Source organism: Rhinatrema bivittatum, chromosome 5 (genome assembly GCF_901001135.1).
Source record: "Rhinatrema bivittatum chromosome 5, aRhiBiv1.1, whole genome shotgun sequence".
Taxonomy (NCBI): Eukaryota; Metazoa; Chordata; class Amphibia; order Gymnophiona; family Rhinatrematidae; genus Rhinatrema; species Rhinatrema bivittatum.
The window spans coordinates 373,148,188-373,167,555 of NC_042619.1; the positions used below are offsets into that span (position 1 = coordinate 373,148,188).

General features: G+C 42.3%; 1 protein-coding gene across 2 annotated transcripts in view; it reads right to left on the reverse strand.

Annotated features, from left to right (window-relative positions):
• Positions 1–19,368, reverse strand: part of CHST10 (carbohydrate sulfotransferase 10) — an 87,202-nt gene that overhangs the window by 25,273 nt on the left and 42,561 nt on the right. For both annotated transcript variants that reach the window (XM_029604793.1, XM_029604794.1), the window contains exon 5: positions 12,284–12,518. In XM_029604793.1, coding sequence (XP_029460653.1) covers positions 12,284–12,518 — 235 coding nt within the window. The remainder of the gene's footprint in view (positions 1–12,283; positions 12,519–19,368) is intronic.

Sequence of the window (19,368 nt, forward strand, 5' to 3'; positions counted from 1 at the left end):
TAAACAGCAGCTCACTCAAGCATGGTTTCTTAACGCACAAAGTCCAATTACTTCAAAGGATTTACCACAGGGCAGTTCCAGACAGATATAAGCAGATGCAGTTCACAGCACTCCAAAAAGGTCCAGTGTAAAGCTAAAATAGCCAGTTAATCACAACAGCTCAATTACTTTGCTTCAACAAGCTTATGTACAACTTACTTCAGTACCAAAACGGCAGGCCTCTAACTGCTGGAAGCAACTTCCTTATTTCCAGCAATCCCCTTTCCAAAGTCTGAGGCCTAGTCTACTTCCTCAAGGGTTAGATCACCGAGCCTAACATCAGGCTCAAGTCCAAGATTTCCCCCCTTTGACACAGCCAATAGCAAACTTGTAGCAGGGTCGATATGCGTCTGCAATTTGCTACCAAACACTTCTGCAAAACAAAAGCTCTCTGGAGTTTAACAATGCTATCAGTGTCAAAAGGTATTAGCTTCTGTAATCCATCATTTATCTTCTATAGACAAATTTTAATAGCATTTTAATAGCATATTAACACAAATCTAGAAAATAAATGTGTTCACTTGGTGAATACATTTCTCCCATCCAAACAAAAATGTTGAACGAAAGGCCAAGGTGATGATTTATAAAAATATTTTTAAATGCCATAAGTGCATAATTACTTGAAATAATGTATCATGCAGTATTAGATAACAGTAGCCCAAAAGGAAGAAAAAAAAAAGTATATTTTATATATAGCCATATAAATCCCATTAAATACAATTGCTGAAGCAGCAATTACAGATCGTTTACGCTGTGAATAATTTGCTGAGAGCAGGCATCTTCTTCGTGAAACTTCAGAGGTCCGAGAGGATTTTAATTAAATGGCGATTTGCTGTCTGATGCAGCGTGGCCACGCAGGATTACAATTCTTTTTTTAATTGTCTAGAAATGAAATGCGAAAGAAGCAGTACATGGCTAGGCCCACTGGCCTTGTTCCCACTAAAATATCTACAGACTTTCTTTCTTCCATTCATTTTAGTACTCAAGGACAGGATCTGAATTCCACTGATTGAAAACAGACAGCAGCAATCCCCCACTCCTTAGGCTGAAAACTTGATCTGGGTGGGAGAAATAAACCCCTACAGGTCAATGTTCACGAGCAGACAGCCCATCTAAAGGACAAAGGACGCCTGTTCTCATAGCCTGCCTAGGTTTAAATGTAATGCTGTGAATTTAAATCTGGAACGCATCCCCCAAGCCCTTTAAAGATTTGCAGACAGTTGAAAAGGCAACAACTGACACCTTGTCAATCTCAGGAGAGACTTTTCCCAAGTTGTTTTTCAGTACCTGCTTGGTAAATATTTTAGCGAGGATATAGTGTTGTATGCCTTCCATCTCACTTTGTTGCTTTTAAAAGTAGCTTAAAGGAAGTAATTAATTATTTCCCCCCACAGTAGATGCAACAGTTCGAGAACTATTTTAAGCTGATAAAGGGGGCATTTTCACATGCAGTGAAGCTAAAAATCAAGCTGCAAAGTTCCGTTCTGGCAAAGCAAACCATAAGGAGTAAGTCTTACTCTATATGACACATGAACTTAATACATACCTTATAAAAATACAAACATTGAAAAGTTTGGCATTTTAGCTATTCAGATAACTGAAGTGTTATTTGAATAATTCACCATAATACTCCGTTCATAATACTGCTAGCACCTCCTAGAGCTTTCACTAAGGAATGCTTATCCATCTCACATTACAACCCCCTGAAGACTTGGATTGTGGGAATTCCCACCCCACAGCAATCTTAAATATTAATGCTTCCTTCCTTCAGCCTTGCAGGTGTATTTGAAGACAGGCACTACATGGTTTTTAAGAAGTTCATATACTAATTCATCTATATAAAATTTAATCACACACCAGAAAGAATCAAGATCTCACAGGACTAAATACCACTCGTAGAGTTCTGCATTATGATTATTCATAGGCAATTTCTCACTCTCCCTTATTTATTTATACAGTAAGAATAAGCAATATTGACCATTTTGCACAAAATACGTCATTACAAGGTATCTTACTGTGAGAGCTGGATTATATGCAATAGGTTTTTAGGGAAAAAACAGCAAAGTACCTTGTGATATATATATATATATCCTGTCAAGTGCAGGCATAACAAGTGTCTTATCTGTATGTTGAATAATAGCCTACACCACTCTGAGCTGTTGCTGAGCAATTTGCATACGAGTCAGTAAGTGCACAGACAGATACTAAAAACATCACAAGAAAACCTTGAATAGAACTAGTTATGTAATAGTATGCACTTTTTTTTGGTAACTTATTTAATGTAGAAGCAGAAATAGATTCATATAACAAAATCCAGCATATACATTAATCCAAGAATTAAAACAAATTACAGTGAAATATCAATAATGCCTAGGAAGATGAATATAAATCAAATAAATACTTTGCTTTTTCAGGCACTTCAAAGTGGATTGCATATAAACACTGTAGTTTTTTCCCCCAAAAGAAGAAATAGATAAATAGATGAATGGCAGCATACTGAAAACCCCTCATTTACTAAAACCACAAATGTAGACTGACATCTAGGGGTGGCCGGAGCAATATAACCAGAAGCCACTCCAAATGGAGTTGTAAAGCCTGAGGGTTCCAGTAAGAGAGAGTGTCAGTCTCTCAAGTAGTGCAATCTCCAAAGGCTGAGATTTCTAGCTTTCCAATGAGCCCGATTGTTTCCAGAACTGGGCAACAAGCAACAACTGATTTATCAAAGATTCAGACGTGTCTGAGACCAAACAGAAGCCCTGATATCTTAAATAGGCCCTGAAGTTCCTGACTGCAACCCAAAACTCTTGCACAACGAGGATAGGTCCACCACATGTGCAAGTATAAACCTCTTTACCCACACTGCCTCCAACAGGTGGCAGAATGCAAGGGATTATATCTGTGGGGCAGTGTAGGGTATGTGTATGTTTGATAAAGAAGCCAAAACACGATATCAGCTTTTCATCTACAACTTGACTTACAATGGGCCTTCTCCCACAATATCATGGCACCTTACAATCATCAACTAGGAATGCCACCAGACACTGGATATAATACTAAAATCGTCTTGAGTGCCCCTGCTGGTTTACATAGAGCATACGCTACTGAGTTCAGGGGTCTAGGAGTCCCCCCTAAGTTTGATAAAGGACTTAAGCAGCTGCTCATAAGTGGATAGAGTGCTTCAGCGATGTGAAATTAGCACAGTAGGTGTTCAAAAGGGACCATGTGGTCAGAGGCCCAAATCTGCCCAATAAATGCTAAACCTTCAGGTGCCTATGTTGTCAAAAAGGGGGTGCACAGACACAAATGGACTGTGGTGAATAAGGGAGAGAGGCAACATTCTTTCCTCCCCAATCTAGAGAGTTTCTTGCAAACCTGGCCCCGGATAGATAATGTGAGCTATGCTCAGATGTCCTCTGCAAACCTTCTAAACTCTAGGATGAGAGAAGGCCTAGTTATTAAATGCCAAAGCTCCCTGTCCGGAGAAAAAGCCTTTTAATAGAAAGCCAACCCCTCTCCCCGCAACCAGTCCCACAGTGACCCTAGCCTGGCCGCACAGTAGTAGAAGTGGAGATTGGGGAAGATCATTCCCCCCTTAAATTTCGGTAACGAAAAGCTATTTGAGCCCAACCCATGCTGGCTTTTGAGCCCAAATAAAAACTGGAAATTAGCCTATTCTATTAAAAGCCCTCCCTGGGACCTGAGAGGGTACAAATACATTAGTCTAGGCAGGATGTTCATTTTAAGTATATTAATCTGACCAAACCATACCGCTGGTAAGTCGCTCCAGATTTTAAAACAGATTTAATTTTGGAAGAAAGTGGTTGAATAGACATAGCCTTAAAGTCTCTGGTGACTCCAATTCAAGTATTTTAACTTAGAAGTTTGCAATCTAAACCCCACTAAACAGAGAGGAATGATTTATTTAGGTCCCACAGGAAAAATCTTCTATTTATTAAGATTCAGCTGACCCGGACATTGTACCAAACTTGCTCAATATAGACAAGATATGGGGAAGAGAATGTCCAGGCTTAGTGACAAAGAGCAGCACACCATTTGCATTCAAGGATCTCTTGTGATGGCTACACTTGATCTTGAACTCGGAAACCAAATGGGATTGTCTAAGAAGCTGAGCCATGGGGGTCAACCACTAAATTAAATAGGGGAGACAAAGGACACCCCTGACAAGTGCCCCACCGAACAGAAACAAAGTGGAGAATACCCATTGACACCATGCTGCCTGTGCCTTAATCCAATTCACAAATTTCAGTGGAAATCTGTATTTTTTCAGCACACTAAATACAAAAAGCCAAGAATCTTAGCTGAAGGCCTTTTAAGAATCTCGTGACACTATAACTCCCAGAACTTTATGCTTCTGGACCCAACCTATTCAATTAACTCTCTGGTGTTAGCAGTGGATATTCTGCCTTTAACAAAGCTCAACTGATCTGGATGTATGAAAACGGATAACAGACTTCAGCCTCAACTAAGTTTTTATTTCTACTTTTTCAGTTTTAGCTGTATGAGGTAGTGTGCAACAGATCAGTGTCTTCCTTTGGAAGGATTATGATAGTAGCATCTAGGACAGTGATGGCTAACCTATGACACGCGTGTCAGAGGTGACACGCCGAGACGTGTTTGCTGACACGCGCAGCATTTCATGGACTATCGGGATTTATTTTTTTTGGCTGTGCCGAGCCTTTATTTTTTTTTTTTTAGCGGCTGCGCCGACCCTTTAAAATTAGTTTAGTATCTCTCCCCCCCCCCCCCCCATGTCCTCGGGTGCAGAGAGGCTCATGCGGCGCAACGACAGGCAGGATAGGGATCGCATTTACACGCGCTGATGCCCCTCCTCCTTCCTGCCTGTGCGGCCCAGAAGTAAACGTTGCCGGAGCCGCGTGGGCAGGAAGGAGAGAAGCATCAGCACGCGCAGAAGAGGAGCAGCACTTGAGCTTACAGGCCGCCGCGAATCCCACCCAAGTCGCAGCGGCCTGAGAAGAGGAAGAAGCCCGGTAGCAGGGCCGCCGCGGCCCGAGAAGATCAGGGCCGCTGCAGAGCCCATCCTGCGGCGACCCGCGAAGAGGCGGCCCAGAGGTGAGAGAGAGGCTGAGGGTCTGTAGAGGGTGGGGGTGTGTGTGTGTGTGTATATGTGTATGAGATGAGTTGAGAGATTGTGTGTGAGAGTGAATGTTTGCAGAGACAGCATGAGACAGCATGTGCTTGAGCAAGACAGCATATGGGAGTGAGAGAGAGCCTGTGTGTGTGAAAGTCAGACAGCATGTGGGAGTGAGAGAGAGCCTGTGTGTGTGAGAGTTAGACAGCATGTGCCAGTGAGAGACTGTGTGTGTGTGTGTGTGTGTGTGTGTGTGTGTGAGAGAGAGAGAGAAATGCATGTGAGAATGAGAACCTGACTGTGTTTGAGGGAAGAAGATGGAGAGAAAAGTAACAGAAAAAAAGACAATATAAAAGGAATTGGCAAAAAAAAAAATAAGAAAGGGAAGGTGGAAAAAATAAGAAAGGGAAGGTGGAAAAAAAAAAGCCTGTGACCAATCAATTAGAAAACTAAGATCAGACAGCAAAGGTTAAAAAAAATATATATATTTTTAGTGATTGGCACATGTAATCTTTGGGAATGTGCAAGAATAGTAACATCCCCAATAGTCATGTGGCAGCAGTGACAGTGGCAGCAGAGGAATGAGAGAGGTTCCGAGGTTGCTGGCAAAAGAGAGGGGGGTCTGCCTTTAGTGTGTGAATGGGACTCTGCCTGGGGGTGTATGTGTGTGAGAATGAATTGGTGCCTGCCTGGGGGTGTATGTGTGTGAGAATGAATTGGTGCCTGCCTGGGGGTCTGTGTGTGTGAGAATGAATTGGTGCCTGCCTGGGGGGGTCTGTGTGTGTGAGAATGAATTGGTGCCTGCCTGGAGGATGGAGCGGGAGTGGTGTGAAAATGAATGGGAGCCTGCCTGGGTGTGTGTGTTTGTGTGTATGTGAGGGAGCCAGGGAGTGTGAGAGCATGAGTGTGTATGAGAAAATCCAGGGGAGTAAGAGTTTGTGTGGGAGGGGGGGGTGGGGGGTGGAGGGGGAGAGAGTGTTTTAATTGAAGATTTAGCTGACGAAATTCAGCAACAAAAAAGTCACTAAGCAGGCAAGGTAAAGAATTATTTGTTTTTGCTTTATTAATAAATACAGTACATATATTAAAATTATAACTTGTTATTAATTAGAGCTACAAATATCACAATTATGGATTTTTCTAGAAGTGACACACCACCCGAGTTATGCTCGGTTTTTTTATGAATTTTGACACACTGAGCTCAAAAGGTTGGCCATCACTGATCTAGGAGATGCTACTATCATAATCTAGGCAATCCGGGAAACTACAGACAGGTTAGCCTGACTTCAGTGCTAGGAAAAATAGTGGAAAGTGTTCTAAACATCAAAATCACAGAACATATAGAAAGACATGGTTTAATGGAACAAAGTCAGCATGGCTTTACCCAGGGCAAGTCTTGCCTCACAAATCTGCTTCACTTTTTTGAAGGAGTTAATAAACATGTGGATAAAGGTGAACCGGTAGATATAGTATACTTGGATTTTCAGAAGGCGTTTGACAAAGTTCCTCATGAGAGGCTTCTAGGAAAAGTAAAAAGTCATGGGATAGGTGGCGATGTCCTTTCATGGATTGCAAACTGGCTAAAAGACAGGAAACAGAGAGTAGGATTAAATGGGCAATTTTCTCAGTGGAAGGGAGTGGACAGTGGAGTGCCTCAGGGATCTGTATTGGGACCCTTACTTTTCAATATATTTATAAATGATCTGGAAAGAAATACAACGAGTGAGATAATCAAATTTGCAGATGACACAAAATTGTTCAGAGTAGTTAAATCACAAGCAGATTGTGATAAATTGCAGGAAGACCTTGTGAGACTGGAAAATTGGGCATCCAAATGGCAGATGAAATTTAATGTGGATAAGTGCAAGGTGATGCATATAGGAAAAAATAACCCATGCTATAATTACACAATGTTGAGTTCCATATTAGGTGCTACAACCCAAGAAAGAGATCTAGGTGTCATAGTGGATAACACATTGAAATCATCGGTTCAGTGTGCTGCGGCAGTCAAAAAAGCAAACAGAATGTTGGGAATTATTAGAAAGGGAATGGTGAATAAAACGGAAAATGTCATAATGCCTCTGTATCGCTCCATGGTGAGACCGCACCTTGAATACTGTGTACAATTCTGGTCGCCGCATCTCAAAAAAGATATAATTGCGATGGAGAAGGTACAGAGAAGGGCTACCAAAATGATAAGGGGAATGGAACAACTCCCCTATGGGGAAAGACTAAAGAGGTTAGGACTTTTCAGCTTGGAGAAGAGAAGACTGAGGGGGGATATGATAGAGGTGTTTAAAATCATGAGAAGTCTAGAACGGGTAGATGTGAATCTGTTATTTACTCTTTCGGATAGTAGAAAGACTAGGGGGCACTCCATGAAGTTAGCATGGGGCACATTTAAACTAATCGTAGAAAGTTCTTTTTTACTCAACGCACAATTAAACTCTGGAATTTGTTGCCAGAGGATGTGGTTAGTGCAGTTAGTATAGCTGTGTTTAAAAAAGGATTGGATAAGTTCTTGGAGGAGAAGTCCATTACCTGCTATTAAGTTCACTTAGAGAATAGCCACTGCCATTAGCAATGGTAACATGGAATAGACTTAGTTTTTGGGTACTTGCCAAGTTCTTTTGGCCTGGATTGGCCACTGTTGGAAACAGTGGATGGACCCTTGGTCTGACCCAGTATGGCATTTTCTTATGTTCTTACCCACTGAAGTGGGAGCTTGTTTATAATTAAAGAGATTAATTAACATAGGAAACAACAGAGGCAAGAATCGCTTAAATCATTGAATTGGGTACCCATCTGGTCCAGGACTCTTGCCCGAGAAGAGTCCTGTAAATCTCCTGGCCCTGAATGAGAGTAGACTGACACTTTTCTTGATCCTCAGTTAATGATGGCAATTGAATGAAACTTAAGAAAGCCGCAATATGTTCTGGAGCAGCGACCTGATCTGGGAGTATAAGGGTTCATAGTAAGCTTAAAGGCTTCAATGGTGAATAAACTCTCCCCAAGGAATGGTGAACTCTCTACAAAGGCCTTCTGTTTCTTTTGCTGTATTAACTGAGCAAGCAACTTGCCAGCCTTGTTCCCACATACACAGAACCAAAGTTGGAAGAATCTGAGTGCTCTCGCAACCTCTTCAATTTGCAAAATTTTAATTCCTCTCTTGCTAAGTTTAGATCTGTATAAAGATTCCTGCTACCATACTGTTTGTTGTCTAAGTTCCCAAGTGTAGCTTCAAGGTCTTTTTGCTTCTGACTCCGCTGATTAGAAACATGACTTGCATATGCAATAATGCAGCCCTTAGCAACTAATTAAAAAAATTCCTAGACGAAAATTGGAATGAATGCTTCCAACGGATGAGAATATAAGAAGTCTGTTACCATCTCAGTGACCAACTCTTGAAACTCGGCTCATCCTAGCAGAGAAGTATTCAATCTCCACAATCCACGGGGAGCAGAAGTCCGAAATGGAAAATAAAAATGAAATGGGGTGATGATCTAAGATGGAGTTCAAAAGAATATCACAGAAGCAAATCTCGTCTAGCAGGGTAGCAGAGCAAAGAAAATAGTCAAGTCTACTGTAAGACTGAAATCATAGAGTAGCAATCTCTCCCTAATGGGTTCTGCACTCTCCAAACATTGAGTAAATTGTGCTTGGCTATGAAAGCCAGGGCACTATTTTAGCCATATGTTTGAAAGTGACCACATGATCTATCCTTAGAGGACTCAAGCAAAGAATTCCATTCTCTTTCCACAAACATGGGGAGTCCAGCATACCTGTCGAAGGACTGGATAGATGGAGGTGAAAAGAAGTTTGAATGATGTTTTAACCATATATGTTCACCAGGACAAGTCAGGAAGAAAAGAACTCGCAGTGCAAGATCAACCACCTTCCGTCAGGGTCTCTCATTTGTTCTTTTACGAAAACAGGTAGACCCTTACGGATTGGGATGCATAACCACCCTGCTCTTCGAGTTATGAAAAGACCAGTAAACATGACCCATCCAATCGGTTTTCAGTTTTGAGTGGGTTGTGTGTCAGTGAGGTGAGTCTCTTGGTGCAAGACAATTTGGGATCCATTCTTCTTGAGAAGCAGTAACACTCTTGTTTGGTGGGTCTCTCTATTCCTCAAACGCTGAGCGAGAGAACTTTAATCCTCGAGTCACCCATTAAATAATACACCAATCAGGCTTAAACAAGACATCAACCCGAGAAATAAGGAAAACAGTTGAAACATCATATCCTCTAGCCATTTGTTACTAAGACATATAAGTGATGCGCTAAAACAAAGGATATCTACAGTCTGCCTCTTAACCAATTTTGTCTTTTTAACTAAAACCCCAACAACTAACTGAAGCTTCCTGAAACCAACCCCTCCAATAAGCACCGAGTGGTAATAAGAGAAATGCCTCCTCTGTAAATGAACAAATAAAGTAAAAGGCAGCCATGAAGAGGAGCTGCACAGTAATGATAAAAAGTAAGGTATAAATCACTCTGTGCACTATATGATTCCCCTTGAGCTCCCCCAGACATGTAAGGAAAAGGGGACCCAATACCTACAATCAAAATCTGAACAAACAACTGCCCTCCCACCAACCTTTCCAACCGAACGACCCTTCTCCTTTCCCCCCTAAAACCAAACTCTCCTCTCACCAAATGCAGCTGCAATTTAAAAGAATCCTCCAGTGACAGACGATAAATATGTAAAATAAAAAGATGAAAGAAACCGTGGACAGCAAATAGAAATCCACCTCCCACTCACCCCCAAACCCTAACCAAGAACATAACCCCCCCCCCTACTCTGAAAGACTCCTTCCATACCCTTCTCCTCCAAATGATTGCAATACATACGAATAGGGCCCTCTGCTAATGAAGACTTCATCAAAACGCCTGGAAGGAAAAATAGCAGGTTTCACTTGCTCAGCAGAAGAATCCCCTCCGCGATGAGACAAAGAAAGCCGAGAGCAGTCTTCTCGTACCACTTATCAAGACTTCCCAAACAGCCACATTTATCCAACAACTTAATCCCCGGGGGCTGGACCCTCAACACCTCTCTTTCCTGAGAATTAATAGTGAATAAAGACACATGCAAGTACCTAGGAAAAAGATGACAAACATCAAAATGTAAGTCCCAGCTGTGAAAAAAAGAATGAAAATTAAATGATTACAGAGTCCCTTTAAGTGCGTTGCTCACTCGTGCCTACCCCCACCTCAAAGGGCCAAAGTCGGATACGGGAGTGGATTGAACAACCATTGCCATTCTGCTGGTGAGCTTGATAATGTCGCAGCTAGCAGACTCTGAGAACCATCCCCTGAAGAGCTTGTGCGCGGATGACAGGATCTCACAATGCTTGCTGAGAGTGGCAAGAGATTCCATGGGGTCACATGACAAAGATCGGCGAGGTAACTCTCTCTTATGGCACAATCCTTCCTCCCTTGTTCTGTCAGCGCCCTGACCAATATTCCATAATGGCCCTTCCGAAGTGCACATGGCAAGGCCTCAGTTGTTGGAATCTAAATCAGACTCACCATCTTGCTTTAGGAATGCCTCCATATCCCAAACTGTCTTAAACATCTGTGGTTTACTGCTGGTAAAGACCTTCAGTTTAATGGGATATACGAGCGTCTAGGAAGGCCCTTGTTTTTGCAGCTGGGCCTTTATTTCCACATATTCCCGCCTCCAACATTGCAGATCCACAGAAATGTCCTGAAAGATAAAGGACTCCAGTCTTTGAGGCCACCGCCATAATTTTTATTTTATCATCAAAATAGTGCAATCCAAGAATAAATGCTTAAGGGCGCTTACCCTCCCTTCGGAGATGGGCCCAGTGCTCTGTGAGCCTTATCAACAATAAAGGTCTCCATGATACAAGTAAACTGAAGCAGTTTAGGCAGCCAAGTGGTGAAAATGCACTGGATCGTCACCCTCCATGTTTTCAGGCAGCCTTATCAATCTTATTATTTTGGCAGCTCCTATTCTCCAGTTGCTTTTATCAAAGTTTTTGACAACCCTTTCCAGTTTTTTTGAGAGACTACTGCCAGGGAAGTACCTATCTCATCCACTTTCTCCTCCACCTCATCAATCTGAGTGTAAGCTTCGTTAAATGTAGAGGCAAGCTGGGTGACCCTGCTTACAATAATTTCAAGGCTAACATCTAAACTGGTATGGATTTGCGTTGATAATTTATGCAGCACTTTTTTTCATTGCAGATATCATCTCTTCAAGAAGCTGTGAAAGAGAAATCTCAGCCTCCTCAGTCACTATCTTGACAGAGTTCCTGCCCACAGATTTCTTCACTTTTGTGGTTTGATTCAACCACAAAACAGATAAGGAAGAACTGTTACCATCCTTCATAAATGGATTGTGGACATTTTGTGGGCGAAAAAAAAACATTTCAGAAGTTAAAATGATATACAGAAGTGCGGCTCGTGTGCACCCTGCCACTACAGCAGCATCACATGACCCCTTATATTATGTACTTTATAATATAGTAAAGCAAACAGCCTGATCTACACTCAAGTTGTATTGTAAACCGACATGATTTGTATATCATACAAGAATATCGGTATATAAGAATCCAAAATAAATAAATAAATAAATAAATACATGGTAGAAAAAGCTGGATTGACCTCTGAAGCCAATACTTTTTCCAGCACACCTCTTCCTTCCTTCGGCAACCAAATTGACACAAAAACTATTAAATGAAACATTAAGAGGGTAATATCCAAAAGAATTAACATGTGGAAATGTAACTACTATTGTAGCAATTTTCAAAAGCAATTAAGTGCCTAAAATACGCTTACGCAGGTGAAGCCTATGGATGATTAAATGGCACATATTGTAACAATTTTCAAAAGCCCACTTACATGGGTAAAAGTGCATTTACACGTGTAAAATCCAAAGATGTAAATGCTTTTGAAAATCAGGCCCTAAGAGTATATAATCAAGAGCCAAAAGGCAAGTAGAGTCAAAAAAGACATTTTTCAAAATTTCACTGCTAGGTTATAATACTGTAAACAATCCAAAACCATCGGAGGGAGGGTCACAGACTGTCATTACATCACGATTACCTTTTTGTTACAAAACATACAAAAAACCCCCAAAAATCAAAACAGAAAAATAAAGTACCGTTTAAAACCATCAAGACTTTCTTCCACTGAGTATTGCCCACTTTTGGAGTCTGGCAGAAAAGAATCTTGTGCTTGTCGCAGACAAATATTCGATCCAAGACAAACTTGGAGAGAACCGTGTGCGACAAGTTGTTTAAGGAGGCATCTCTACACATGTTCCTGAGCAGCTCCAGACGATCCATCTGGACCAGGACGCTACGGAGGGCATCTTCAGACAGAAGTCTCCCAGTCGCCTGAAAGAAACACATAGCAGGCGACAATTTAAAAGGGCTATTTGCACGCAGAGTCAAATACAGAAACAGCCAAGGGAGCATTTGGGACCAACCCACGTCGCCCCATTTGATTTGTAGGCGTTCTACTTTATTTAGCTTTGGGTGGAAGACAAAAGTATAGGGAACGGTGCTGCATCAGATTAAACATTTTCTTCTTAAAATGTTGGAAAACAAAATTTCAGACGGACTGCTGGGATTTCCTCACCATCAGTCCTCAGGAAGGCATTCTTACATGCAGCTGTGCATTCTGGGAAGTGAAACAACTTGCCTCATATTTTGCAGCGGATAAGAAAACAATCGCTTTCTGAATCCTGTTTCTAGTTTTCCTGAGCTGCAAACCTTGGGTTTCTACATGAAACCCAATGTTTTTGTTTTTTTTATAAATTTAAGAAGTAGTATTCTTAGTTAATTACTTTAAATCCTGTTGCCATTATTGGTCTTACTTGTGTAAGTCCTACCAAATATTGTATTGTTTTTCCTTTTCCTATTCGTCATTCAATCTGCCAGTGTTTCAAGATATTGTAAGTCTTGATATAATTGAAAAATAATAAAATTATTGAACATAAAGAGGGCAATAATCAAAGCAATTAACACAGGTAAACCTGTGGGATGATTATTGCTCCCCTACCCCATTCTCTGTGGGTAAAAAGTAATTTTACCCACCCAAAAAAATGGACAGACACGGGTCAAGGGATGGAAATTACATGCAGAAATTGTACACATCAACTCTCTGAGCGTAATTGTCGACACATTATTTGTATTTGCTTTGTGTGCGCCTATGAGGACCTGTTGGGCAAGTCTTCCTCATGCCAGCAATGGTCATCAGTGGACCTTGTAAGCTACTTACGTAGTCCTCCCAGTACTATGGTCTGCTGCTTGTAGCCCGTGAGGCCTCCTGGCTCTATGGCTTGGAGGGTCCTGCTAGCAGCCCTATTGTTCCTGTGCTGCCTCAGATATATTTCAGCTGGACCAGATAGGAGGTCCAGTCACAGTCCTGGTCCTAGTCCTAGTCAGGTTCTTGGGTTTTTAAGACTCTAAATAGGGCCAAACAGGACCAGAGGCCTTGCATTTGTAAGGATGCTTTCACAGGGTTTTCTAGGACAGAACTTCTTTGCTTAGAAACAAAGATGTTAAGTGATATACAAGATAAAACAATGAAAGAATAAATCTTTATTTTTTTTAAATGTAATTACTCTCAACGTCATTTGCACACTGCAGCATATGCATCTGTTCAAAAGCTTATTTAAAAAAAAAAATTATAGAAGTTATTTTCTTAAGTGGATTTTAAGAGGTGAATTGTAAAAGCCCAGCGCATGCCAAAAATCGGGAGGATACGCACACGAGTCGGGCTTGTGTGTGCCACCAAGTTTTAAAAACCGCCCAGATGTGCGCACATCCCCTGTGGCATGCACATTTCAAAAAGGGGCGAAGCGTGGGCATTTTAGGGCGTGGCCAAAAGATGTGCCAGTAAATACTTACATTACCTGGGCACGCACCCAGATCCCCTGCCGCATTCGTTTACTTCTGCTAGGGATGAGGTTCAAGTTAAAAAAAAAAAAAGAATAAGCCATTTCTCTAGGATAACTGGGGGCAGTATAAAACTATCAAACCAGGGGCGTTTTGGAGAACCTAGGTGTTAACTGGGTTAACTGGTGAACAAACTGGTAAAATTGGCAATGGTGTGGATGCACGCCCTTTTAAAATTCCTTGACTTACGTGGCAGAAGCGGGATTTAGGCACATAGGTGCATGCCCACTTAAAATTAGGTGCGCATATCCACAGGGTCAGGTTATTTTATAACATGAACGCGTACACGCGTATAAATAGTCACATATCTGGGCGCGTGCTGATGCACTCTGTCTTCAGAGACTTACAGTCCACTTAAGAAAATAATGTATATACATTTATCTTGTATATAACGATATTAAAAATCTTCAAGTTTGTTTCTAAACCATGAAGCTCTGTCCTGGATTTGAGATAACAGGGATGGTAACTTTCAAAGCAGCGTGGGCGCACACGTACGTTGGCCTAATTTTATAACAGATGCACGCATGTTATAAAATAGCCTGGCCATGCACGCGTGCGCCAAATTTTAAGCGGGCACCCGCATGGGTGTGCAAATCCCGCTTCTACTGCGTAAATCGAGGAATTTAAAAAAGGAGTCACGCTGACGCCATTCCCAGTTTTACTGGGTAGTCCCCAGTTCGCCCAGTTGGGAGCAGTCCACCAACCCCCCCTGATTTGATAGCCTTCACTCCCACCAGTTAGCCCTGACCCTGCCTAGTTTTCTTAAAGTTATAGGAAGGATTTTCGGTGTGTGAACATCTTAGGTTCACGCCCCGAACACCCATGCCTCATCCAGACCATGCTCCACCCATTTTTGAAAACTTTCGAGATGTGTGCGCTGTGGGAGATACGCGCATAACTTGGCGGCTTTTAAAATCCGCTCGGCGCGCAAGCCCAACTTCTTTGCACATCCCCCAATTAACAAGCGTGTCGGGCTTTTAAAATTCACCTCTAAATGAAGGAGCCATGAAACAATTGATTGCCCAAGGTGGATATTAACAGATAAGAGTTGATATCTGGAAAAAGTAACACCGAGTTTTCTGTACACTGAGGTAGATTTGAAAAACGTGTGCATGCGCGCGCACATGGACGCACGCGTGTTATAAAATCCAGGGCAGCGCATGCAAGGGGGGGGGGGGTTTGAAAATGCAATTTACATGCAGCGACGAGATCGGGCATCCCCCCCAGTTCCCTTCCAGTCCGCTCCAATTAAGGAGCAAACTGGGAGGGAACTTTCCTACGCCCCCTACCTACCTTCTCTCCCTCTTCCCCTCTCCTCCCCGACCCCTTAAAATGCCCTTTTTTTTTTTTGTTGTAGAACTTCTCTCAACATACTTTCCCTGATTTGAAGTTTCGACTGAGGAAAGAAAATTCATGTCCGCATAAGAAGCGGAAAAAACCCCCCACAACTGAAGGCTAACAACTGTGCCTATTAAGGTAACTGCGCGAGAACTTCTGCACATGGGCGGACCCCGCAAAGCTCTGAGACAGGAGAAGGTTCCGAGCTGCTCGCCGCTTGAGGACGTCACAACCAATCACCATGGCTAATTCACTCGTTTATAGACGGAAAAATTAAAAAAAAGTTTATGCAAAACAAAAGCATGAATGAATGACAAACTCCATCTGGTTCTCTTCACAGTGTACTAATGCTTGGGATTTAATCAAGAATTAATCAAGTTTTAGCCATTTAGGCAAGAAGATGGGGGATTATGGAAGAATATTTGACAGTTCATGGGGTTTCTTATGTGTTTGAGCTCTTCTTAGTCATTCACATTACCCCACACCAAAAAAAATGCAATGCCCCTTCCCTCATCTTCCTCATGCCAAATGCAAGGTTCCTATTGAAATTCAAATATACTATCATATAAACAAAAAAAGCAATAGCTCCCTTTAAAACAGTCTCCAATTGCAGTGGCTTAGCTTCTGTGCTGGTAAGCTGGATGTGGGGCCTGAATTTGTATTAGAGGATCTTTGGCAATACACTATGGATACATTCACTTAAAAGACAATTAAATTTTCTTTGATCTGTCTTTAGGAAAAAAAAACCCAAAACATTACTCAGCTTAGGATATTCACTACATTTATTTCCTTTGTCTTTCCATAAAATCTTTACTCCTCTGTGCAAGACAATCATATGGACATTAGAATGCATGCCTTTTACAACAAATAAACTAAATAAGGTTAGGAATGCATAGCAAAGCTAGATTTGTGTATATTCTCAAGCACATCACTGTACTCTCTCTGAGCTGTATCTATTTGTCAAATAACTTGTTTTTGTTGTTGCCACCATACTGAATCCCCATTTCCAACCATAGCAACATATCCCGAGCTCAAATTACAAGCCCTTCAAGTCAAGCACCTTGCAAGTGGCTCATCTTCTTTTGAATTGTTTATTTTTATAAAAAATATCTGATGACTTTAGTGCATGTAAAAATGACTGGATGACATTTCAGTTCTTACATTTGATTTCCTGCCAATCCAGCAGCCTGGAAAATAATGCAAAAAATACATTTCTACACTGAAAGTACTGTAAACAAGCATCTGATGAGCAGGCATAGCACAGACCGTAACAGTGGAGGCCTCCCCAGACTGCTCTGCCAATGTGCTCCTACCTTGCTCTGGAGGGCCCATCTCTAAGGGAGGGACAGCAATTAAGTCTCCATGCCCATGCAAGGTTGGCCTTGATCAGTGATTTTATTTTTTTTTAAATGATGCAGACACCTTTCCACTAGGAACTGAACTGAGACCACCAACTCATTGCACATAAGCCACCAAATGGCTTTCAGATGGTAACGTGTTTCAGTCATACCTGATCTAAGCCAGTTTTGAATGGATATTGTGTTAAAAAAATAAAAAGAAGGTAGAAGATTTTCAAAAGATTTAGGTGCCTAACTTTGAGAGTCAGGCTCCTACATTAGCCCTTAGGAAAAATATACTGTGTCAGAGTTCTTAACTCGACTCTTAAATATAGGAGCCGAAAAAGTGACCGAAGGGGTGGAATTAGAGCAGGAAGGAACAATTAGATGCTTAGCTTTGATTTTCAGCACCAACTGAGGGGCCTAAATCTAGGAAAATCAACAGCAAGCATAAAATTAGGACTCCTTAAGTTTTGCTCAATTTTCAGTTGAAAACTTAGGGGTAGATTTTAAAAGGTGCGAACGGGAGTAGATTTGTTCGTGCAACCTGGCGCGAACAAATCTACTGCCAATTTTATAACACGCGCGTGCTACTGCGTGCTTGTTATAAAATACAGGGTCGGCGCGTGCAAAGCTGTGCAAAAATCGGCAGCCTGCGCACACCGAGCCGCCCAGCAATCCTCTGTTCCCTCCGGCCCCACCCCCCTGCCCTAACTAATTCCCCCCCTACCTTTATTTTACAAGTTTCGCCTGCCTGAGGCAGGCGAAACTTGCGTGCGCTGGCCAGCTGCCGGCGTGCCATGTTCCGGTCCGGAGGCCGCGGCCACGCCCCGGAATGCCCCCTGATGATGCGCTGGCCGCGACACCCCCCCCCCCCCAGGAAAGCCCCAGGACTTGTGCGCGTCCCGGGGCTTGCTCGCGCCGCCGAGCCTATGCAAGATCGGCATGGCGCGCGCAGGGGGTGGAAGGGGCAGCTTTTCGGGGGTTACGCGTGTAACCCTTTGAAAATCTGCCCCTTAGGGGTCCTAAATTCAGTTGGAACTGGGCACCCAACTCCAGCGACTAAATTTAGGAGCTCAGTTTGTTTCAAATATTTGCCTCCGTGAATTTTAAAAGCCCAGTGCACACCAAAACCAGGAGATACGCGCACAAGATGGGCAGATGTGCGCCGCACGGATTTTAAAAGCTGCCCATGTACGCAAACCTTCCGCTACGCACAAATAAACATTTTAAAGAAAGGGGCGGGGCCTGAGCGTTCCTAGATTTCACATTGAAACCAGTGCTTAAATAGTTATGCAGGAAGGGATAAAAGGGGCAGGGGAGCTAAAAGTTGATTGAACAAAGCTGAGCTGAACACAGAAAATCCACTCTGCTCCCTAATCCATCCCCTCCCCCTCCTGCTGTACAGGAAGAAAGGCTAGAGGGGGACAGAGCAAAGCAAGAGTCAATTCCGCATCCTAAGCCAGCCCTTTCCTTCCTGTTTTCCCTTCTCTCCTGTCCTGCAGGAAATGGGAGGAGCAGGGGTGAATCCGGAGTACATAAGAGTTCAGTTTTTGTTTGCATATGTCTATATCATATGTTTGGTGAGGGTTTTTCTCTGTTCTGTATGTGTGTGGCACCAACATGAGGTATGTGTAGTTTCTAAGTAGCCCAGCTTGTTCTGTTTTCCTAATAGGAAGTATATTGCTGATAATTTTGGATTTTTAGTGTGCCTTTCCAAGCAATTTTTATTTTAGATTTTATTTTCTGTATTTAGCACATGCCTTTTCATTGGTAGCTCAAGGCGTGTTACATTCAGGTACAATAAGTATTTTGCTCAAGGACTCTTACCGTATTTTTAGAATACAGATATTGAAGTCCCTGCCCCAAAACACTAACATTTTAAGGGGGAAGTTTTCAAAAGGGTTTACGGCCATAAAAGTAACATAACATATCGCAAATTTCAAAAGCCCATTTATATGCTTAAAATGATTTTGTGCACATAAAACCTACTGACAATATATATCTAGGGACATATTTATTTCAAAAACCCACTTATGCGCTTAAACAGCCAGATTTTAAGAGGTACACGTGGGTGTACATTTGTGTGCGCAATCCGGCGCGCACAAATATACGCCCGATTTTATAACATGCGCACGCAGCTGCGTGCATGTAATAAAATCCAGAGTCGGCGCCTGCAAGGGGTGCACAATTGTGCGACTTGTATGCGCCGAGCCGCGCAGCTTTCCTCCGTTCCCTCCGACCCCCCACCCCCCACCTTCCCCTCCCTTCATTCAGCAAGTTTAAACTTAAGACAGGGCTTCCAAAACCTGTCCTGGGGACCCCACAGCCAGTCAGGTTTTTAGGATATCCACAATGAATATGCATGAGATAAATTTGCATATCATGGAGACTCAGTATATATAAAGACATAAGATATTCCATACTGGGTCAGACCAAGGGTCCATCAAGCCCAGCATCCTGTTTCCAACAGTGGCCAATCCAGGCCACAAGTATCTGGCAAGTGCCCAAACACTAAATAAGTCTCAAGCTACTACTACTTAATAATTAACAGCAGTTTATGGATGTTTCCCCTAAGAAACTATCCAACCCTTTTTTAAACCCAGCTA